This window comes from Notothenia rossii (genome assembly GCF_949606895.1).
Source record: "Notothenia rossii genome assembly, chromosome: 2".
NCBI lineage: Eukaryota > Metazoa > Chordata > Actinopteri > Perciformes > Nototheniidae > Notothenia > Notothenia rossii.
The window spans coordinates 89772180-89795869 of NC_136904.1; the positions used below are offsets into that span (position 1 = coordinate 89772180).

At 38.5% G+C, this 23690-nt stretch overlaps 5 protein-coding genes across 5 annotated transcripts; all 5 read right to left on the reverse strand.

Annotated features, from left to right (window-relative positions):
- Nucleotides 1-637: 637 nt before the first annotated feature.
- LOC307029368 (gamma-crystallin M2-like) lies at nt 638-1388 on the reverse strand (the record flags this gene model as incomplete). Its single annotated transcript, XM_079665298.1, has 3 exons — nt 638-910; nt 1011-1253; nt 1380-1388. 3 exons carry the CDS (start codon nt 1386-1388, stop codon nt 638-640), a joined length of 525 nt encoding a protein of 174 aa, XP_079521424.1.
- Nucleotides 1389-3226: 1838 nt separating this feature from the next.
- On the reverse strand, nt 3227-10570 carry LOC307029353 (gamma-crystallin 2-like; the record flags this gene model as incomplete). The annotated part of the gene is made up of 3 exons (XM_079665262.1): nt 3227-3502; nt 3703-3945; nt 10448-10570. 3 exons carry the CDS (start codon nt 10568-10570, stop codon nt 3227-3229), a joined length of 642 nt encoding a protein of 213 aa, XP_079521388.1.
- Nucleotides 4765-7873, reverse strand: LOC307029356 (gamma-crystallin S-1-like). The gene is made up of 3 exons (XM_079665276.1): nt 7838-7873; nt 6986-7225; nt 4765-5118 (listed from the first exon to the last, which is right to left on the reverse strand). The coding sequence occupies exons 1-3, from the start codon at nt 7868-7870 to the stop codon at nt 4846-4848; spliced, it is 546 nt and encodes a 181-aa protein (XP_079521402.1). The 5' UTR covers nt 7871-7873; the 3' UTR covers nt 4765-4845.
- Nucleotides 10571-13334: 2764 nt separating the features above from the next.
- Nucleotides 13335-16158, reverse strand: LOC307029359 (gamma-crystallin M2-like). Its single transcript, XM_079665286.1, has 3 exons — nt 16073-16158; nt 14530-14772; nt 13335-13726 (listed from the first exon to the last, which is right to left on the reverse strand). The coding sequence occupies exons 1-3, from the start codon at nt 16082-16084 to the stop codon at nt 13451-13453; spliced, it is 531 nt and encodes a 176-aa protein (XP_079521412.1). The 5' UTR covers nt 16085-16158; the 3' UTR covers nt 13335-13450.
- A 1459-nt stretch (nt 16159-17617) lies between these two features.
- c9h2orf80 (chromosome 9 C2orf80 homolog) lies at nt 17618-21190 on the reverse strand (the record flags this gene model as incomplete). The annotated part of the gene is made up of 8 exons (XM_079660623.1): nt 17618-17879; nt 18294-18403; nt 19430-19517; nt 19630-19707; nt 20258-20348; nt 20798-20880; nt 20983-21064; nt 21150-21190. The coding sequence occupies 8 exons, from the start codon at nt 21188-21190 to the stop codon at nt 17811-17813; spliced, it is 642 nt and encodes a 213-aa protein (XP_079516749.1). The 3' UTR covers nt 17618-17810.
- Between the last annotated feature and the right edge of the window lie 2500 nt (nt 21191-23690).

A 23690-nucleotide genomic window follows, 5' to 3' on the forward strand; every position in this document is an offset into this window, starting at 1 on the left:
TTGGTCGAATGCACTTATTGTAAGCTTTGGATAAAAGCGTCAGCTAAATGCAATGTAATGTAAAGTAATGTAAATTAAATAAATAGTTGTAAATAATCAGAAATATGTAAAATAATTACATATTTTTGAAAGTGTGTACAGTGTGTGCTAATAAAATAGGATTTATAGTATTTGAGTTGATTTTTGTTGTGGTGTAAGCTGATTGCCTTAGCTTACACTTACCTTCAGTATTATATGATAATATATATTATATGATCATATATAAATCGGGTAGATAATTGAGTCATAACAAGTATCGCAGAAGAAAAGGTTGATGAAGCATTATTCACTCTCATGGGTAGTTTATATGCTGCAGTACAGTTGTGGCTGCTTACCCCTCTTGTTTCTTGTAGTTAGGGTGCAAACAAAATGTCAAAAATAATTCCCTTTTGTTCACAGTAACGCCAAATGTATTACAGATCTGCAAACCACTAAGCCTTTTTATCGTCTTAATGAAAGGCTCTGTTTATTTTGAAGCCCAGGCAACAACATCAGACTTTGTCAAACTAATCAAAACACATTCACAAAGGAGATTTAAAAATGCAACATCTTTAATAAACAAAGTGTTTGATATTTACATCAAGGTTTCGCTAAACGGCTAAAATTCGTTGACCCTCCTGAAGGAGCCAACGATGGCGCAGGTGGCGCACCAGTCGCGGTACCTCCTGTATTCCCCAGGTCTCAGGAAGTACTGTCTGCCTCGGAAGTTGGGGTACTCATAGAAGATCCAGAAGCCATTCATAATATTACTGGAGTACACATGGCGGTGATGGAAACGGTCAGACACACAGGGACAGTCATCCATGAACTCCATCATGTGACCGCTGAAGTCAGGCTTCTCGTAGATGCGCAATCTGTAGGAGCCTCGATACTGTGGGAACAAAGGACATGAAGTCTTCTTTAACCAAGTGCCTTTTGAAAATGATCAGACTTTAAAGCAAAATGTCCATCGTCTTTAATCGTCGTCTTACCTGTGGAATCATCCTGCATGAGCGGATACAGCTACTGAATCCCATCCACCTCTGGTAGTCGGGGTACTCTCCCCTCCTCATGAAGTACTGGTGGCCCATGAAGCTGGGTCGCTCGTAGATCATGAAGCAGCCGCTCTCCACCCTGATGGAGTTGCAGCGGCTGAAGTACGAGTGAAGGTCCGTGCAGTCGTTGCTGCACTCATAGCTCCGACCCTGGAAGTTTTTGTCCTCGTAAAAGATAATCTATTGGGGAATAAATGTGTCAGTAGCTGCCAATGTTTCAGCAATAAGAGTTGAGAAAACATAAAACATACTGAGAAAACGTTGCAGTACATTTAATATAAGCAGAGAGAACAAAACAGTACTTACCTTGCCCATGGTCTCCGTTGGAGAGATTCCCCATGTTTTCAGGGCTTTTTATACTACCTCTTGACAAACAAAGTATTGTTATTCAAATTCTCTATAATTGAAGGCTACTGGCACATGTTTACCTTTTTGTTGGAGCACAACATTGGGACGGAAATATGGATTTGTATTTGGAAAAAAGGATAAATAATTAACTGGTTTGGTGTTTTGACATGCATGGACAAAGGAAAAGACTAGTATGGTATCCACACGTCCAGTGGACAATGGCTGCAGAACAACATGGAACAGCCCTTTCGCATTAAATATGTTGCATAACAGAGCAGGAAGCCATTTGCTCGGCCTAACGTTCTACCTGAGCAAACCCACTGTATGCAAATAAGTAAGTTTACACTGTGCTGTTGGACTGTGCTTCTCGGAAACCAAAGGTTTTAAAAGTTTATTGTTGTGTGTGTGTGTGTGTGTGTGTGTGTGTGTGTGTGTGTGTGTGTGTGTGTGTGTGTGTGTGTGTGTGTGTGTGTGTGTGTGTGTGTGTGTGTGTGTGTGTGTGTGTGTGTGTGTGTGTGTGTGTGTGCGCGTCTTCAAGTATCTGACAGTTTGGACTCTATGGACTACAATTCACTTGATGTATCACGGCCATGTCTGACTTTTCGAATACTTCCCCGTAAATATTATTAATAATATTCAACTACATTATTGCTCCAGATTTAGCAAGTGATGACTATGCTTTTACTTCATGAAGATGGATGTATTGATGTTGTTTGTCTAATATCATGTAAATATTCAAATTAATCTATTGTCGGAAATATCCTCCATGGTGTCATCGGGAATTGTTGGTGCCATATTTGTACATGTTTTTTAAAAGGATGATGACCAGTTATATTTTGATTGAATTTCTAACTGCAGGGACTAGAGAGGATATGTAGAAAATCTTCTGTTTCATAGCTTAAGTAAATACACACCTGTGACGCAGTATTAGTTATGAACATTTTCAAATCGACGTGCATATTTATTTTTTAAATGTTATTTACTTGGATATTCATGTTTAAAATCAATGTTTGATATTATTAAGTGAATAAAGTACATTATTTATGGTGATATATACTGTAACAAACTCTCTTTGGTGTATAGAAAGAAAAACATTTCATAAGGTGTTGTTCTTTAACTGTCAGTAATAGTTTTTCTAAATATTATGAATGTTAACAGAATACCTATCTTTTCTGATCATTTATAAGTATATTTTAAGAAATAATAAAGTTCCAGTAGCTATACGATATAACAATTATGATCATCAGAATCAGAATCATAATAATTCATTATTATTATTTGGAAACATTTAAGATTTAGCTTGTAATTGGTTTCATGCTGTGCATTTATAAATTGTGCTTGGAATATTATGTTCTACAATACTTTGAGACAGTGTGTGTCATTCTTCACCAAATCCATCATGATGTTTGAGGTGTATGTCTTAATCTCAATCATTGCATTTGTGATATTCAGCTAATTTTATTATACCAGTGTGTGTGTGCTGTGTCTCTCTATATTCAGCTTAAGCTTTAACACCAAACATGTGGATATGGTCTGCCAGTGTACCCACCAGTTTTGGGGGGCTCAAATTGGGAGAGGGCAACTCATGGATTGTTTGGTATGGCAGTCTAAGTTTGGGAACAATCAATTGTATTTAGAAATCCTACAAAAAAGTGTTCAACTAATTCAATGACCAATTGTGAAGCACAAAACCAAAGCTGACAACTGGCTAATAAACACAAGAGAAGCATGAATGTTTATGAAGCTGTTGAAGTTTATTGGGAAACACAGACTTGGGGAAAGATGCGTTGAATTAAGGCATGGCTTCAGTTCAAGTCGCTGATTCTTCTGATGGAGCCGACTTTGGGGCTGACGCCTCCCCAGTCGCTGAACCTCCTGTACTCCCCGGGCTTCATGTAGTACGCCCTGCCCTTGTAGTTGGGCTGGTCGTACAGCAGCCAGTGGCCTTCCATCACGTTACAGGAGTTGAAGTCGGACATGCTGAGGCGGTCCTGGATGTTTGGGCAATCGTCCAACATTTCGTGCATCTGACCGGACATGTCGGAGCGTTCGTAGAGCCTCATCTTGTAGGAGCCACGGTGCTGGGAATGGATGGAAAACATTGTTACTAAGCAGCATTATAATAAATCCCATTGGTATCCAGAGATATTTTAGGTGTGTAATCCCAGTCAGGTACATCACTACTGACATTACAAGCCTTTAAGAGCTAGAAAATAGCCCATCAATGGAATAAAGACCATAAAATTGGTCCATTAGGGATATTTTTTTATTTCTGACTTACCTGGGGGATCATACGGCAAGACCTGACACAGTCGTTGAGGCCAATGGCACGCTGGTTGTCAGAGTACTCTCCTCTCCTCAGGTAGTACTGGTTGCCCGTGTAGTTGGGCCTCTCATAGATCATGAAGCAGCCGCTCTCCACCCTGATGGAGTTGCATCTGTTGAAGTAGGAGTGGAGTTCGGCACTGTCGCTGCTGCACTCATGAGAGCGCCCCTGGAAGTTCCTGTCCTCGTAAAATATGATCTGCAAAAAGCAATAATTGCACATGCACCGATAGTTTCATTTTTTTAATGCAAAGCTTTGGATGGAATGTAATGGGTAAAATACAGTGTGGATAAAACCATAGTTCCTTACCTTTCCCATGGTTATGTTGGTATCAGACTGCGGTCAACGATGACCCTCAGCCAAGCCACTATGCTTTATAAAAAAAGAAAGAAAGGCCGGCTGTGTGATTGCACAGCATAAAGCATTGTCATTTCAATATATCCCTCACAGCGTTGATGTATCAGGGGTGCGGGTGGGTGGGAAAAATCTGTTTGTGTATAGATTATTCTTGGTGTGCGATGAGTTATTGTTCTTTCCTCCATGTTCATCACTATTTCCCTCCAGAAAGGACCACCGTACAATAGACTGTGTACTGTACAGCATCAGCAGGATTAAACTGATATGAAATGTTGCGGACACGTGATGGTCAGAACAATCTATCAGGTCAGTATGTTTTTTAATGGACATGGGCAAATGTACAGTATTTTCTGTGATACAATACATAGTACTTCACTCTCACTACCTGAAGGCTTCTTAAAGCCTTTGAATCTTGAAACTTGAAACTAATGCCATGTTTTCAAATGTTTGAGGTCCTGCTCACAACTGAAGCGAATATGAAGACTCCATTTTGCAAATGCTTTATTACCATGGTGAGTACAAGTCATGAACATTTTGTTGTCTGTGCTTTTCATTGACTCCATTTCTAATCCCTTTTAATAATTAAACAAAATTTTTTAGGATATTGTCTTATCCTTCAAGATGAATGACAAAATATTACAGAAAAAGGTCCAAGTGAGAGTCACATAATGTATATTGTCTTTATCTGAGCATGAAGCATTTCCAAAACCTCAATGCAGCTCTTGGATGCTCTAAAGCAGATCAGTAGTCCAGGATGCGTCTGATGGAGCCGACTCGGGCGCTCCTGCCTCCCCACTCGCTGAACCTCATGTACTCTCCGCGTCTTATCAGGTACATCCTGCCCTGGAAGTCTGGGTGCTCGTAGAACAGCCAGTTTCCATTGGTCACGTTGCAGGAGAAGATGTCGTTCAAGTGAAAGCGTTCATGGACGCTGGGACAGTCGTCCGCCAGGTCCATCATCTGACCTCCGAACTCGATCCTCTGGTACAGGCGCATGCTGAACGCCCCGGCATCCTAGTTTAAATTGGATAAAGGAAACATGTAGAAACCAAAATAACATTTATATGTCAATAAATGTTATCCTTTGTGTCACCTATATTGTATCTTTAATGATAACATGCCATTTTATATGAAGAAATATTAAGAAAGAATACAATGAGTTGTTAATAATCTTAAAGTGTACTGTATGCACCTAGATGTGAGCATTAGCTTTGGAGCAGGATTACAAAAACACCTTGTGGAAGATGAAAGCCATTACATTTTGGAGCGAGTTCGAATCAATGGGCGGATACACTTATTATTTTTACTCATAGAGAAAGCCTTGATGTAGGTCTTGCTCTCTCTAAAAGACCTTACTAATGTGGTTTGGTTGGTGTCTAGACTGAAATAGTACAGTCTTTCATGTATCCCCTCCCCTACACACAGCACAACACAGACTATATCACCCCTTGCTGCTAAATACCAATCAACTTTGTGCAATATGTGCTATGTGCAATATGCCGTTAATAACTGTGTAATTTATACCTGGCTGCTAAATCCTTAGAACCACTTACAAGGTGTGTTTTTTTTGTATTTTGTAAATTGTGTAACTTGCTGCTGTTAAATACCATCAAACTATGTGCTATATATACATTATATACATATGCCATTAATAACTGTGTAATTTATACCTGGCTGCTAAACCCTAAGAACTGTTACAGGATTTGTATTTTGAAAAGTTTTTTTTTTACTTTTATTTTTTTATTATATTTTTTATTATATCATAACTTAGTACTTTTTTTAACATGTTAAGCTGTCTGTGGCTCTTTCCTGCTGTAACGATGCAAATGTCCCCTTTGTGGGACTAATAAAAGGTATTCTGATTCTGATTCTGATCAAAGTGACTTTTAGCTCCACCATAAGGTTAACATTTGTGATTTGCATTTGAATATACAGTAGTGACACTTTAAGATGGATGCCATGACATTTGGCAATAAAAGTCCAACTAAAACAAAGTGCTTAAGGCACATTTTTAACCTGCCAGAAAAAAAGTAATACACACATTTTGTTTGCTGCAGTTTTCATTACTCCTGATGCTAATTTCTTATAAGAAGTACAGGAATACACTAATGTTTCTTGGTCAGTGTATTCTTGGTGAGCACAAATGATCCTTGAATTCACATAAACACAGTGGATGAAAATGTACCCTAAACCTAACATTTGGATATAACACTTGAATTGTTCTGTTCGGAGAAGAGAATCTATCACGATTCTTGTGTTGTGTCACGTTTTTAGTTTTGTGTGTCCGGTAGTGGGTGTTTTGCTGTTCTCCTTGTCATGTTTTCATCCCTGTGTATTGTCTGGTCTTTTCCCTGTGTTTTCCTGTCTGTCGTTAGTTTTCCCTGGTGTGTCTAATTTCCTGATTGTTTTCACCTGTCTTCTGTGTCTCCTGCCCTCATCAGCGTCAGCCCCGCCCCTGATTGTTCCCACCTGTGTCTTGTTACCCTGTGTTTAAATTCCCCTGTCTCCCAGTGTTCAGTCTCAGTTCGTTTTTGTCTATTGCCATGGTCAAATCTTTGCGCTTGTCTTTTGCCTTGGTCAGGTCTATGCTCTTTTGTACTTTAGAAAAGTTTGTTCCTCACCACGTGAGCGATTATCATTTTGTCACCTCAATTCTGAGATTAGTTAGAAACCTTTTTTTTGTTCATCATGTTTATTGAAGAAAATAAAGTATCTTACCAATACTTTACCTCTGTCTCCCATGTCGTGCAATTGGGTCCTACCTCCTAAGTGTTCTTAACAGAATCTCCTACAAATCATCTCAATATCCATATTTCAATAGAACTATATAGCTCAATATAAACCTGGTGTGTGTTACAAACCCCCCAAAACATTTGCTCACCATTGAGATGAGTCGACAAGAGAAGACAGAGTCGGTGCCCATCCAGTGTTGGCAGTCGGGATACTCTCCTTTCTTCAGGCAGTACTGGTTCCCGCTGAAGTTGGGCTGGTCGTAGATCATGAAGCAGCCGCTCTCCACTTGGATGGAGCTGCATTGTTTGAGAACGCACCTCAGGTCGGCACAGTCCTGGTTGCACTCAAACTGTCGCCCACAGAAGTTCCTTTCCTCATAGAAGACGATCTAGAAGTGGAAAATATTGTGCTTTTGTTTAGAAATAGATTTCTGGGCATATTTGTAAATGATCATGCCGTAAAACTTAAGATCAAGAGCGAATTAGTTCTGGGTATTTCGAATTCCATTTTTCTTGTATTACTATGAAGCTGAAGACTTAAAAAGAAAAGCCTTGGGGCCTGTTTTCACTTAGTTTACTTTACAATATAAGCATGTTCCTCACATGCTTTAACCCACTTTCTCCTTATTTAATCTGAAAGAAGAAAGAAAGGAAGCTCAAGACTTCAAATAAAAGCCTTGAGGCCTGTTTCGTAAAATTCACAATAAAAGCCTTTTTCTCACAATATTTCCATCTGATTCCTCATATTTTGTCTTGAAAGAATCCTATTAATGAAGGTTAAGGCTTGAAAAGGAAAGCCTGGATGCCTTTACTTCACAAAAAAAGCCTTTTTTCACATAATGTATCCACTTTCTCCTACTTTAAAGGGAAAGAACACGGTTATGAAGCTCAAAAACAGCCTTGAGGCTTAATTGGACATTCAAAAATAAAAGCATGTTCCAGTCCTATAGGTAAAAAACGGTGTTCTGTCCCCCTTCCTATTCCTATAGAGTTCTGTTTACCTTCCCCATGATGCCCTGGTTGCCTTGCGCCATGCCTTCACCGTGTGATCCGTGCAGCTCTTTGAAGACTCCCACCTTTCACATATATAGTGAAAGCAAAACGCAGACTCTGCACGTGTCATTCATATTGTAATAGCCAGAAATCTTTGTCATTTTTGTCACGGTGTTACCCTGAAGAGATGTTTAGGAGTGATGGTTGTACAGGTAAGAGCTGTTTGGTAACGTGTGGTGGCATGAGCTTTTTCAAATGAAACAGTCCTGAATGGGTGGATTTTTTATATATATTCGTATTTTATCCTCTAGTTTATGCAGAGGTGCTCGTGGAGAGATTTATTGGTACGCACATATTTTCTTTTTTATCACCTAATTAGCTCGATGAATATATAATTAAGTGGATGATTACATTTCCACATCTTTGGATCTTTTGCTGCTTTATTATCAACACTTTCTCCAAAGTTAAGTTTAACCAACAGTGTTTAAGCTCACACGACATCGCTTTTTCTCTTATTTTCAAGAAGTTGTGAAACTGAATATTAATAGATAACAATATTATTTATAGATCCTGTTTATTTGTTTACTATGACCCTATAAGTACATATCCTTTGTAAGCTGTATCTAAAGATGATTATATTGGAAAATGTTATTCCTCACTTGAGATTTCCTGTTTGTTTTATTTTAAAGGCACGTGAGTTTGATTTTTGGGTTTATATAATTTCAACTTTCCACCACTGCCCTCTGGTGGACACCAAAAGCAATAACTGCACACTGCTTTAACAGAACGTTTTAAATCTCAAATGTGAACAAGAAATACCCTTGTATTAGTTTGTAGCATACTCTGTATTAGTTAATCAGATGTTAAAGCAGATATAGATTAACCAATCACACCAAAATGTTCATTTAGTAGCTATTCTGGAGCTTTTGATCATATCACAAGACATTCACCCAGAAAAAAATCACTTTGAAAGGTATTTTTTTTCTCAGCACTAAAAGGATTTCTTAAGGTTAAAAGTTTGATCTTGTTTTTCCACAACAACTGCAAACTATTGGCTGATGGAGATCATGTGATGTGTTTTAACAGCTAATCAATGGACCTTGTCGTAAGATTGTCTAAAGGCAAGATTCAATTTTGTAATGTATTTTTAAATTATTTCATTTAGTGTCAACGAAGAGCACACTGAGAGAAGCAGACTTTCTTTAAGCTCAACAATAGATTACGCTTGAGTCTCGGTTGTAAGTGTCAGCGCTTGCAGGATTTTATTCAGGCCTCTGATGAGAGTCAGGATGTCAGGCCATGACCCCTTCACATCCTCGGAGGAAAACATGCCCTCCAAATGCAGAGAGCAAGAAAAAAACGGAATACAATTGAGCAGTGACGCCATTTTATTCAGCGTGTGAAACAGGGCAAAGAGCAGACATTTGACAAGAACTGTGTTTCTGTCTTTAGAGATCCATGAGACGCCTGATGGAGCCGATCCTGGAGTTGTTGCCGCTCCATTCGTTGAAGCTCTTGTACTGGCCGGGCCTCATATAGTAGTGATGTCCCCTGTAGTTGGGCTGCTCGTACATGAGCCAGTGGCCGTCCATCACGTTGCAGGAGTTGACGTTGGACATGCGGAAACGCTCATTGAGGTTGGGGCAGTTGTCTGTCAGCTCCATCATCTGACCTCCCATGTTGAAATGCTCGTACAGCCTCATCTTGTAGCTGCCGTTGTGCTGCAGAGGGAAAGTCAAATGATCACATCTCAACAAAAGTCACAGAGGTTTCACATTTTTTAAAATACTGTCTAAAGCGTTTTGTTTAAAGGAATAGTTTGATATTTTCGGAAACATGCTTATTTGGGTTGCCAAGACATAGATGAGAAGATTGAAACCAAACATGAATATATTTTAAAGAACTAATATTTAGCAAGAGCAGCTAGGTAGCTTAGCTGAGCATAGAGGTTCGGCATTACAGTTGGCCTGGCTCTGTCCGAAGGTTAGTGAAACCTCAAAAGAGAATTAAAATGAAGAACGTTCAAATTACTTATTACTGACGCTGGTGCTGGTAGGCAGATTTTGTTTCCTTCGTAAGTTGCCAGGCCAGCTGTTTCCCCCCTGCTTTCTAGTCTTTATTCTAAGCTAAGCTAACAGGCTGCTAACGTATACACTTTCCCGACAAGAGAGTGTCATTTCGAAAATATCGGATGTCAGCATTATCTACTATTTTGAGAACACATATTAGAACCGCTGTGGAAACAGAGCAGCACTTCCTAAAACAATGCTCCGAATTCAAACCTGTATGGAAACAATACTTCCCAACATTCTTTAAAAGGCATCCTCAATTATTTGAAAATGAAAAATATATATATTATGAGGGGAAATTAAAGAAAGCTGTATTCTTGCAGGACAGTTTGTCTCTGCCTGCCACAACATGAGAGAATCAGACTTACACAATAATCAATAACTTATCTTAACTTTTTCTAAAAAAAAAACATGTTATTCTTACATTTGTTCAACATTTTTAGGAACTTAACAGTACCATTCCAAATGTCTAGATCTGGCAAATGATCAAAGCTTTGGTAATACTGGCTAATTGATAATACAAGTATGTTATTTTACAAAAGCCCTCACCATGGGGATCATGCGACAGGACCTGACACAGTCATTCATTCCAGTCATGCCCATGTAGTCGGAGTACTCTCCCCTCTTCATGTAGAACTGAGTCCCCATGAAGCCCGGGCGGTCGTAGATCATGAACATGCCGCTCTCCACCCTGATGGAGCGGCACTGCTCGAACCTGGAGTGCAGGTCGGAGCAGTCGCTCATGCACTCATGGTGCTGGCCTCCAAAGTTCCTGTCCTCGTAGAAGATGATCTGAAGGAGCAAAAAACATCACATTGAGTACATTTCTCATATTTAGTCAATCACGGCGATCTATACACACACAAAACTGAAACGTTGACTTTAATTAAAGGTATTATTTCAACAAATTCCACATAATTGTATTAGGTTAGTTAGAAGCAATAATATTAGGTTTAAATAATAAATATTAGGTTAAATGTAATACTATTCGCTGTGGAAGTGGAACTTGTTGACATAATACATTTAATTAAAGTAAATGTTTCTGGTTTTTCAGTGTATACAGTAGTTATGGCTTGTTTGTATACTCCTGTGTAAATTATATACTTGACAAATACGCGAATAATGTTCTCGTTTAGTTACGATTTTTAGTTCAAAGTTAACATAACTGTTTCAAGTCAAATTATAGGGAAATGTATATAAATATTTATCCATGTATACAGCGTTTGTTAATTGCATTGGAGTGAAACAAAACCAAAGAACGATGTTAAAATATATATTCCCTCCGTTAATTCACACCAGAGTTTCTAAAACATTTTAGCAAGTGCCTGCTTTTTATTATAAATGTGTACATCACAATTGTATATCACAATATCTCAAATGCCTCACTTCCATTGAAAGACAATCAACTATCATATTGAATTATCAGCCAGTCCTATCTTTATGTGTAAAGCAAATCTGGATACAAACCTTTCCCATGATGGCAGCTGATGTTGGTCAAACTTCCTTCTGTGCTTTGACCACCAAAGGGAGTCCATGTTTTTATACGTTAGCCCGTGTTGTTATTGTAGTCCTGCAGTCAGCAGAGACCCTACAGGAGTCTCCTGTTTGTCCGCTGGGATAAAGGGTTAACAGAAACCTGCAGCTTCCAGCAACAGCTGCAACACAATCAGCGCTGAGCTCTTTGACCCATCTTCTGTCTGTTTTAAATGGGATATTGTCAGTGTAGTCATACAGGGTTAAGAAGCTGAACATATGTGTAAACATGGGGAAATAGATATATGTTTTAATAAGCTTAAACCGTGTTTGAATATGTTGTCTACTGTTGTCAGTAACAGACGAGTGAGTTAATAGTATACGCCCATTGTTGATCAGTGTTGATGCTTTCTGTATCTGTAGGGAGTTAATAGTCTACGCCCATTGTTGATCAGTGTTGATTCTTTCTGTATCTGTAGGGATGTGATTGGCAGACAAAATAAAACAGGAAAATAACACACTTGTTTTCAATTTAACACAATGTAATCTCATAAACAAGCACTTAGTCTTAAATATTTAAAACTACAATAAATACAAAATGTATATTCTAGTGTATTAATGTTAGGGTCACGCATATATTAATATAGACTCTTACATGATTACACACAAATATTAGAAGTGGTCATTATTAAGCGTGGGAAACAGAAAATAAGGCAACACTTATGCTCATAATAATAATGATTTGGTTTATTCATATCTAACAAAACTTAAAGCTACAAGTGTTAACAGTTTCAAATGACTCCAATGGTCCAGTTCACAATATCTTTCCGGATATAAAACGTCCAACAGATAAAGCCTACTCAGGGTAACTAGCAAATTAGTCAGAACTAACTTTACAACATATTCGGATACAGAAAGGCGGATTTTTTTGCGCATGAGAATAGACCATTTTTTAAAGTGTTATTAAAGAAGAATATCTCTTCTTGTGCCACCATCTGAGCAAAGTGTTTATTTACTGTCAATAAGCAGTAAAACTCTTTGTTTATGGCATAGTATCCTGACTGGCTGCATCACGGCCTGGTACGGCAGCCGCACCACCCTCAATCGTAAGGCTTTACAGAGGGGGGTGAAAACTGCACAGAACATCACCAGGACGGAGCTGCCATCCATGGAGGACCTTTACTCCCAGCGGCTCAGGAGGAAATCCCTCTGGATTATAAAAGACCCCCATCACCCCAGCAACAAACTGTTCTGTCTGCTGCCGTTTGGCATCCGGACTAAAACCACCAGACTCAGGGACAGTTTCATCCCACAGGCAATAAGACTGTTCAACTCCTGAACTGCTGAAACAACATCCATAACATTCATCTGCTACTTAGTAATTATGTATCTACTTATCTAATATATCATTCCAATAACTTGCATATAGACTCTTATTGCACTATTTCACTATTTTAAACTATTTGTCTTTTGTATTTACTATTTACTTGCACTATATTTTTCTGTTTATCTGTGTTATTGTGTTGCACTGTTGGAGAAGCCTGTGACCTAAGATTTTCATCGACATAACTACTCTGTAGCTATGTTCGTATGACACAATAAAGAACCTTGAACCTAGTAGTTGTAGAATATGTTCAGGCATTAATACGCTTGCTTTTTGCTTTCTAATAATTAATAAAGAGCCAATCAACTACTTATTGTATGCTAATAAGCAACAAGTTAAGAGTAAATATGTGTATCTAAAGTGTCAGTGTCACTGAAAACAAAATAAGATATAGGCCTATACTGGTACTTCAAAAGATGGATTTCTTTTTGTTAGTTTAATGACCCAAAGTGGCTTTTTAGGAGCCAGTCACTTGACACCAACATATATATTAACAAAAGCAGAGGAAACAGTTTATAATAGATTAATTTATTTAGTTATTCAAAACAATGTCTTTATCATAGCCAAATGAAACACCCCACTCCTAATTTTACCACACAGTTCAAAGACATTTCCACAAATAGATTTTTCAGGAAGAGTTGGATTTTTTTGAGATGTAAATAAAATCAATATCATGCAAATATTATATTATTAAATTAAAACTCTGTGATTCTGCGGAAGGACCCGGTGGTGGCGCAGGTGGCCCCCCAGTCGCTGAACTTGCGGTACTCCCCGGGCCTCACGAAGTACTGCCGGCCGCGGTAGTTGGGGTGTTCGTAGAGGGTCCAGTAGCCCTCCATCACGTTGCAGGAGTAAATGTCGCGGCTGCAGAAGTTCTCCTGCACCGACTCGCAGTCATCGCTGAACTCCATCATCTGACCCTGGAAGTTGGCACGCTCGTAGATCCGCATCCGGTACGGGCCCTCGCTGGTCTGGAGGAAACACAGGGAGAAAACACAAAGTTAAAAACAGGAAGTGTACAGCAGTGGAGCAAAGTAACTAAGTAGATTGAATCAAGTGCACTGAAAAGACTGAAACATTGACTTTAATTAAATGTATTATGTCAACAAATTCCACTTAATTGTATTCGGTTAGTTGCAAGTAATACTATTGTAGTTGAGCCTAATGTTTTTATTTCAACTTATTTAAGCTTTCAACTAACCTAATACAATTAAGTGTGATGTGTTTACATAACATTAAAGTCTTAATTAAAGAAGACGTTTTTTTTTTCAGTGTAGCTCATACACTTTACATATTTGTAATTATTGTTAAATAAAGGAATAACAGAAAGAAAAAATCCAGTTACATCCATTTAGTTAAGTCCCGGAGTCTTTTGTTTGGAGAGTAAGCGAAAAACCTTCATTTGCAATTGATTCATTATCATTTGCATTATGCACACTGAACAAAACACACATTTAGGGACTTTTTAAACAATGAAAAAAACTAAATAACATACATATAACAAGTTGATCTCAGACAAAAAATACACCATGTTGTCTATTGCACTATTTTATGTTCTTAATGTTATGTTATGTATACTCTATGTTGATTTTCAATGCAAAAACTGTTGTGTAGCTGTATGACAATAAAGCCTTTGAATCCTATGATTAATTCACTTTAAAATACGGTGTGTGAAAACTCTTTGCACAAAGGAGCATCCATTCATTCCCCTTCTTCATTGTCTACCAGGTCAAAACACTAAAACAAATGACATAAAGCAGACATTTCTACTCACATAGGAGAAGGTACGGCAGGAGCGGATGGTGTCGTTGTAGCCCATCCAGCGCTGGTAGTCGGGGTACTCGCCCCGGGTCAGGACGTACTGGTACCCGGTGTAGTTGGGCTTCTCGTACAGCACCCAGCAGCCGCTCTCCACCTTGATGGAGTTGCAGCGGCTGAAGTGGGGGTGCATGTCGGGGCAGTCCGTGTCGCACTCATGGGAGCGGCCCTGGAAGTTCCTGTCCTCGTAAAAAGTGATCTGGGTCCAGGAGAGAAATCAGGGAGAAATCAAGGAGAGGTCACACCCAGTCCACAATTCCTGCAAATCTATTTTATTCAACATACTCTCACAGTCTGCGTACAAATGACACGACTTTGCAAAGGCGTGCAATAGATACGCAGAAGTCCGATTGTGCGTGCATGATACGCTTATATTGCACCTCAAACATTCACCTCAAACATTAAAACAAAGAGCTCTGTGGCTTCAGGCTTGATCGCCGTTCCAAAGACAGTTTTAATGTTTGCGGTGCAATAAACGACACAGCAGCTTATTGGGTTATAATTAGGGTTAAATAAATGGCAAAGATATGTAGAAAATAAACGCATTTAAGATACGTTCATAACAAACGTAACGTGGGAGAAAATTGTAGAAAAAAAACGTATTTGACATACGTTCATAACAAACGTTACGTGGGAGTATCATATGCACGCAAAATCGGACTTCTGCGTATCTATTGCACGCCTTTGCAAAGTCGTGTCATTTGTACGCAGACTCAAGAGAGTGGGCTGATTTTATTGCACCATTTAGTGACAACATGGCTTTTTATGTTGGGTAAATTGTATGTTGTTGGAGGAGCATAGGACCCAAGATTTGCATTCCCAAAACTAAGCTGTAGCTATTGTGCAAATGCTAAATACATCTATGAAACAGGAATAAAATACATATATTATCTCATGCAAAACAAAACATTTCATTCTTAATACAAAGTTGTTGCAGTATTAATCCACGTCCGACCGAATGAACAAGAACATTTTAATTGAAGGTCTTTTGCATATTTGTGTTCCCTGCATGCAGATTTTCTCAAACATAAAGCCAATAAAGAGTGTTTTAAGTCTGTGTGATTTAATAGTATGGGTCTTCTCACATACATTTCACACTTAGTTTCCCTCCTAATCATAGCTGCAAAAGAAGATAACTACATTTTAAATATATAGTTGCGCTATTAATCACTTCCCTGCTGTTTGAACAACATATATTTTAGCCTAACACATCATTTTTGCTTCCTTTTTTTCCTGCATGCACATTGTTTGAACATAAAGACAGTTTTAAGTGAAGAGGTAAAACTCTCTCTTCTTTCTCGCGTTTTTGACAGTTAGTTTCAAACCCAAATCCTCATCATACCTGCGAGGTGAGTAAGCAGCTTATTCTCGCACCTATCATGATATAAATAGCCACACAACAGTTTCTCTTTGACATTTTTTAGAGGTTGCATTGATATCCAGAATGTCCTGCATTGCTCTGGCTACATTACCAGGTTGATAAATCCAGGAAACCTTACCTTGCTACTCATCTTGCAAAGAGTCCTGGAGCCAGTCACCTAGGGGAAATGTTGGTCTCACTAAGCAGCAGCAGAGCGCTCTATATAAACCTCAATCAAAGGGTGAGCATGCTGTTATTTCAATGAGCGGGGGTTTAACGCGCTGGCATCGCTGCCAAAGGTCCTGATCCTGGGCATAGAGCGAAAACGCCTGAATCATCACTGCAAAAGTCCTACCAGGCAGATTACTGACCCACGTGCCCTCTTTATTGATATGCACATGAGAAAGACTTTTTATCTGCTAATCCTTCATCAAGTGGATCAATCTTTCCACGCAGAGGTCATCAGAAAACCAACACAGCATGTAACCTTTTCCTGGAGTTTCAAACAATTGGAGCTGTATTTGCAATATTTGATGCCTGGCTACATTTCTGACATCAGTATTGAAATTATTTTTGTACTATTTGTTCAACCTCCACATGGTCAAGTCATTAGTGCACATCATAAAATAACTTTCTCGTTTCTAGCTAATCGCAAACAATTCTGTACATTTCCTGTTTCCTAAATTACATTACATGTAATTTGTTAGACACTTTTATCCACAGCGACTTCCATACATTCAGTACTGTGGACAACCCCCACAGGAGCAATTTGGTGGTGAAGTGTCTTGCCCAGAGACACAACGGCATGCTGACTGCAGTGGGACTCGAACTTGCTACCCCCTGATTCGAAGTCCAGCACACTACCCAGAGCCACAGCCTTAAATGATTGTTATTGCTCATGTCATGGTGATCTCTTGAATGCATTAACCCTCCAACAGGTCAGTGCATGAGTTGTGTTTTATTGACTTTTTTCTGTGAGAAATGTAGGCTAATATTCGAGCTGTATCTTTTTCTACAATTCATTGTTTAATCATGGGAATTGGTTTCAGCAGCAGTTGATACATCCCCCTGAAATCTTCCTCATTTCCTAAGGTATCACTCTCCAGGGTGCACCATTAAAACTTGAGAGGTGCAAGCATGCAAAGCCTTAGTAAACCTAGAGAGACATCTGTATCACTGTCCAATATAATATGTAAACAGGAAGTATGCACACAAGCTAGCACAACTTCAAATAAATACTGTTTAAAGGTGTTTTGTGAGGTAATTGTTTGCAAATGTCTTTATACATAAAGAAAATAGGTTGCAGAGTGTGTAGTCAAGTATATCATAAATGTAAAATATCCTATTATGCTAAACTAACAAGTCTTCTGATTCATTCAAGTATGAGTAAGTCAAGTATTAATATGATAATGGTAAAATAGTCTACAACAAGTAAAAGTTGTATGTTTAAAACCTTATCAGGTAAAAAGGTATCATAAGGAAAATGTATGTTAATTATCACGATTAAAAGTAATGACTCTAAAGCTGAAACATTTTATCAATCAATATATTTTTTTTATTTTTTTTTACAAGTCTTTTTATTTCATTATAGTGTACAATAATCGATGCCATTTCATAGATTGTAATATCACAGTACACTCACTACACTCCCCCCTCCCTCCCTCTACCCGCACATGCCCACACTAACGAAACCAAAAACATTTATATAAAAAAAATATATATATTTTTAAACTATTTGTCAATATTTTTGATGGGTTTTTCTCAGAGTGACAGCATGGAGAGAGCACTAAAGTCCAGGACAACAGAACAGAGGTGAGAAATGAAGGTATTTAAACACTGTTTTCAGAAATAAAGTGAAGGACCGTCAGCAGGAGTGTTCAGTCGTGCAGAGACTCCTTTGATCCCTCGTAGTGCTCAGCTGTCTCCTCAGGGCGATCACTGAGGTCCTGAGGAGAGAGGAGAGGTGTTAGATGAACAGGAAGTGTGTGTGTGTGTGTGTGTGCGTGCGTGCGTGCGTGCGTGCGTGCGTGTGTGTGTGTGTGTGTGTGTGTGTGTGTGTGTGTGTGTGTGTGTGTGTGGATCCACAGGGGGGCAGTAGAGACCTTTTTGATGATTTTAAATATTCATTATACTGTATTTCTTCCAAGACAGACATGGTATACATTCTGCAACTTATGTTCCTTTATGTCTGCAGACAATTGCAAACAAATACCTCACAAGAATATGGCACCTTTACAACAGTATTTCTTGTGAAGGTACTTCCTGTTTAAATGTTTGATTGGACAGTGATACACAAGTCTTCATCTGAAATATTCTGTATTTGTATCAGATGAGCAAATGAGGACGCTGTGGATACTCACAGTGAGGAAGGAATGAGACGAGGAGGAAGAGGAGGAAGAGGGGGCTGTCAATCGTTTGGATGGTACTCTAGTCTTCATCCTCTCAGACAGCCATCGTTTCAGCTTTTGACCTATGAGACATTTTATGGATTTTAAAATAAGTTACACCTATCATGCAAAATGCACTTTTATATGTCTTTTATACATAAACATGTGTCCCCGGTGTGCCGGGGAACTCACGCAGCGTCAGAAAACAAAACCCTCTCTCTTTTCCTCTGTACCCAAATCTCTAAAAACGGGGGAACAACGGAGCTGATCCAGATTTGCGTCCGATATGACGTAATATCTGAAATGTGGACCCACGGGCCTATCAGAAACGTTGCTATCAGAAACAATGCCCGACTGTTTTGGACGTAATATGGTCGGTGTTTACATTAGCATCGCTAACACTCAGAGCTAACCTGTACTGGAGAGCATGTGTGTGAAGAAGCAGGAAGTAAAAAGGAACTCACCTTGTGGTATAACCGGCAAGAGAGAAAGCCTTTGAGCTCCATACTGTTTCAGAGATAATCCTTGATAATCCATGATATGGTGTTTCATCACGGCAGCATTTAGTTTAGACAGTAGCTGCCGGGTCCCGCATGAGCTCAGACCCCTCCTTTTTTATTTTGATCAATTCTTAATTTTTTTATAAGCTTTATACCAAAATCAGCACTTTATAAACAGGAAGTGAAATAGAGGGATATGAGGCATGGCTAGAATGGGTGATCTGTTTGGTATTTTGAGCAAAACACTTCATAGACATGTATTTATATATATTTGTATATATCTGAGACCTGATGCTATTGCCTAGAAATAGCATGATAGGTGAACTTTAAATCCGAGGTGTATTCAGTGATCCAGACCATTACACTGTTTTGTTTGTTTGTCTTTGTTGTTTCTTCACAGTGTTAAGGTTAGGGTTTTTAAATCATCATCTGAAACATGCACAATTCAAACAGGAAATTCAAATGATGTAATTGATTGTTTTTCAATTCTGAAATGTGCCCTAAAAATGAATGCTCTATTTCCCATTTCTTTCCTGGCTGTAGGAATGGAAAATATGTATCATGTAAAATGGCTTAAAGAATATACCGCGGTTTATTTTTCACACTTACTGTGTTTCTTGGAGTGGTACACAGCCTTGTAAGATCCGAGCATGGCTAACGGGTGGTAGGACAGAGTGAAGGGGTACACCAGTGTGCCCTAGAACAAAAATCAGACAACTAGCATTTCTAAATGACCAAAATAATGCTAAACAGATGAGTACAAATATGTTTCTTCTGAACACAAGTGTGAATTGTTAGGATGCTTTCACCTTGGAGTGCTGGTCGGGGAAGGAGGCTGCTGGTTTGCAGCGGTACAGAGCCAGGATCTCCTCCACGGGAAGGTGGTTCTGGAGCGGGACAAAGCGGGAAAGGTTTAACGCAGCTAGCAAATAAAAAAGGTATGTCCAATCTATGCAGTATTAACATCATACGTAAAAGAATTAGGGCCACAAGATAAACAAAATGTGGGATGTCACCAAAAGTTTAAATTGATGTTCGGACTCTTTGCTCAGAATACAGACTTTAATCGAAAAATTGTGTAAAACACTTATATTTACTCAAAGCATTTCTGAACCTTGTGCTTAAAGTCAGAAATCTGAGAAGAAAGTATGATTTTATTTTTTCCTCATAAATCCGACTATTTTCTCAAAATTCTGAGATTAAAATCTGAACTAATTTTTTTGTAATCACTTTTGTTCACATCCCCAAAAAATGTTTCTCATGTTGATCGTATCCTGTTCCGTAATATCATAAATGCACCGTCATATAAAAAATAAATACATGGAAGTTGATATAAACTCACGGAGGAGTAATCAGATACCCCAGCAGGACCCATATACCCTCCTTGGGCTTCTCTGGTGTGAATGTATCTGACCTAATGGAACATGAGGGTCTCACCATGATAATCCCAGCAAAGGAGGACAGGATCATGGCCTCTCGCTCCAAGCGGTTTGGGTACTGAGCGCATCCTGAGCAGCTTGTTGCTCCACTGTGGTACAGAGGAGAGTTTCACTTCAATAAATAACTAAAATAAGAACAGCAGAGTATTTCCACAGCTGCAGCAGGAAGCCTTGTTTACATCTGGCTCTGTTTTGTTTTTACTAAAACTTAAAATAAGTCTCAGATTTTGAACACACATATTGACACTGCTTAGCAGCACAGATGTATTTTTTAGGCAAACTGGTAAAGATCCAAAACCAAAAGCAAAGATACCTATAGTTTGCAGATTCTGATTAGGTTTATCGAGTAGTTAAATCCAGCTCCATTGCTAACACTTTTGCACCTTCTACTGAAGTAAGATTTTGAATGCATGAATTTGACTTGTATCAGAGTACTCTAACATTGTGGTATTATACTTTAACTACAGCTAGAGATCCAAGTACTTCCAGCACCCCCTTTTTAGTCTTTCTTTAGAGTATGAATACACCAGCAGCTCACATGATGTCTCTGTCGAGCACATCCCGCCCCTCTTCTTTGTCCAACCACCACAGGGCAACAGTAATGGCCAGGTCATAGTGAGCCTGTATCACACAAATGAAATACAAAGCACTTCAGAATGATCAGTTTCTTTCTGTTTTCTATAAACTGATGCAGTTAAACGGAGTCACAGGTGATGTCTCTACCAGGTCATCCAGCATCGTGGAGGTCCCCTTCCCTTTCGGATCAAATGACTTTTCTCTGAGTTTCTGCCCGATGTAATCGCCACTGTTCGGATATGGACAAATCAATTATTTGGCATTTCAAAAATGTGTTTTTTGTAACAAACACTGAGCTTTTGATATCCACTCACATCAGGGCTTCCACTTCTCTTTTCAGCTGCCTTGTCTCCATTTTTCCTTTCAAGTAGGACTCCTTCAAAAAATAGAAAGGCGTCTAAATATTGTTTTACTTGAAGTCATTTCCTCATTTCTAATTTGATGAGACTCTACTGACAAAGAGGGCTTGCAGCACCCAACAATGTAATAACTTTTCCATCATTATAAAATGCTGTGACGTTTATTGTATTTACATTGTTATAAATATCGTAATACCTTTCAGTTGGGTCTTTTTTTCCAAAACTGATACATTTATTAAAGAATATAAACATCCTTTTTCCAGTATCTGTACATAATGATTCATATTGAATGTCATCTTTGCCTTGCCTGATCTTATGACATTTCTTTATTCGAACAGGATATCAAATCTAACTTGAAATCAAGAAAAACTACTTTAACAGTTAGGTACATTTTAAAGTAGAAACGCTTTGTCTTAGAGCAGGGGTGTCAAACTCAAGGCCTGTGACTTCATGTGATGTGGCCCCACAAGAGCTTGCAAAGAATATAATATGTTTATTATACGGTTGCCGCTTTACAGAAGCACGTTGCCCAAAAACTACATGTCCCACAATGCATCTCAAATTTTACATTTTTCTCAGAATGTTACTTTTTTGCCAAAATGTGGCTTTTCTTTTTAAATCATTTTGTGACATTCTCACTGAAGAGACTTGCAATTATTTGCCCTAGACTTCTGCTTTCAGAAGTAGTTAATTATGAAGTTATTACCCAACCGAAAATAATCCAATGCGGAGGCAATGATGTAATATAATACGTTATTTTATATATATATTAAATATTTATATATGTATTTTTATATAGTCTTAAAGTTACAACCGGCCCTTTGAGCACAACCATAATGTTAATATGGCCCGCAATGAAATTGAGTTTGACACCCCTGTCTTAGAGGCTTTACACAGAAAGTTCAATACATTCCCTGTAATGTTACAAGATATTAAATTATCTTTTTAAATGTTATTACTATATCAAGAAGGACATTTATATACACTGCGTAAAAACACATTTAATCAATCCCAATATAAAAATAACTATTTGGTTTTATTTGATCAGGTTACAGTAAGTGCACATTGTATTATATGTTTAGGAAATGTCTATAAGTGTGTGCTGCAAGCTTGCATAACATTAACCTAACCCTAAGAGGTTAATTTGCTGCTTCCAGTCAGAACCTGACACCCTGTTGGACCCACAGAGAGACAAACAAATTCAACTGTCCAATAGAAAAAACCAAACAACTTAAATTGAACACATCTCTTCGGTGCAAGAACACATAGAAAAACAAGACGATAACTGACTTATTTATTCGGAAACGTTGACGTCTGTACTCACCACAGAGTTCTGATCCACCATTAAAAGAACTTCACTTCACATGATGAATCGACATGGTGCTCGAGGGCTGCAGTCGAGCTGAACTGAATATGTGAAGCTCTGCGGGAACAAAAGCCTCTACAGCGAGCTGGAGCAGACGTCTCAGGTGAACAACCGGGGGTAAATAATTAATGACCAGCCCCCCGTCAATCTCTAAAACCATGAGCAGAAACACACTGGACAATAACACAGTACATGTTTAGTACTTAAAGGGGACATATCATGCTAAATGCACTTTTTGATGTCTTTTATACATAAAGATGTGTCCCCGGTGTGTCGGGGAACTCACGTAGCGTCAGAAAATAGAACCCTCTCTCTTTTCCTTCGTACCCAAATCTCTAAAAACGGGGGAACAACGGAGCTGATCCAGATTTGCGTCCGATATGACGTAATATCTGAAATATGGACCCACGGCCCTATCAGAAACTTTGCTATCAGAAACAATGCCCGAATGTTTTAGACGTAATATGGTCGGTGTTTACATTAGCATCGCTAACACACAGAGCTAACCTGCATTGGAGAGCATGTGTGTGAAGAAGCAGGAAGTAAAAAGGAACTCACCTTGTGGTATAACCGGCAAGAGAGGAAGCCTTTGAGCTCCAAACTGTTTCAGAAATAATCCTTGATAATCCATGATATGGCGTTTCATCACGGCAGTATTTAGTTTAGACGGTAGCTGCCGGGTCCCGCATGAGCTCAGCCCCCTCCTTTTTTATTTTATTATTTTTTTATTTTTTATAAAGCTTTATACCCAAATCAGCACTTTTGAAACAGGAAGTGAAATAGAGGGATATGAGGCATGGCTAGAATGGGTGATCTGTTTGGTATTTTGAGCAAAACACTTCATAGACATGTTTTTTATATATTTGTATATATCTGAGACCTATGCTATTGCCTAAAAATAGCAAGATAGGTGACCTTTAAAAAAGAAAAAGTACAGTTTTGAGGTACTTCCACTGAGTATTCTCAGTTTATGCTACTCTATACTTCTCCTCCACTACATTTTAGAAGCCAATATCGTATTTGTTACTCCATTACATTTATTTTACAGCTTTATTTACTTTTTTGGTATAGATTACACAAAGTCTAAATCAATTAAATACATTTTTACATATATGTTTAGGTTAATATAT

What these genes read in the sequence shown, in the direction of transcription:
- LOC307029356 (XM_079665276.1), bottom strand. Translation starts at nt 7,870, where the DNA reads ATGGCGCAAGGCAACCAGGGCATCATGGGGAAG. An exon ending in ACCAGGGCATCATGGGGAAG is followed by an intron (nt 7,226 to 7,837) that starts GTAAACAGAACT and finishes TTCCACTTCTAG; the next exon opens with ATCGTCTTCTATGAGGAAAG. An exon ending in CTTGTCGACTCATCTCAATG is followed by an intron (nt 5,119 to 6,985) that starts GTGAGCAAATGT and finishes AATTTAAACTAG; the next exon opens with GATGCCGGGGCGTTCAGCAT.
- LOC307029359 (XM_079665286.1), bottom strand. An exon ending in CCTGCCGTACCTTCTCCTAT is followed by an intron (nt 13,727 to 14,529) that starts GTGAGTAGAAAT and finishes TGTTTCCTCCAG; the next exon opens with ACCAGCGAGGGCCCGTACCG.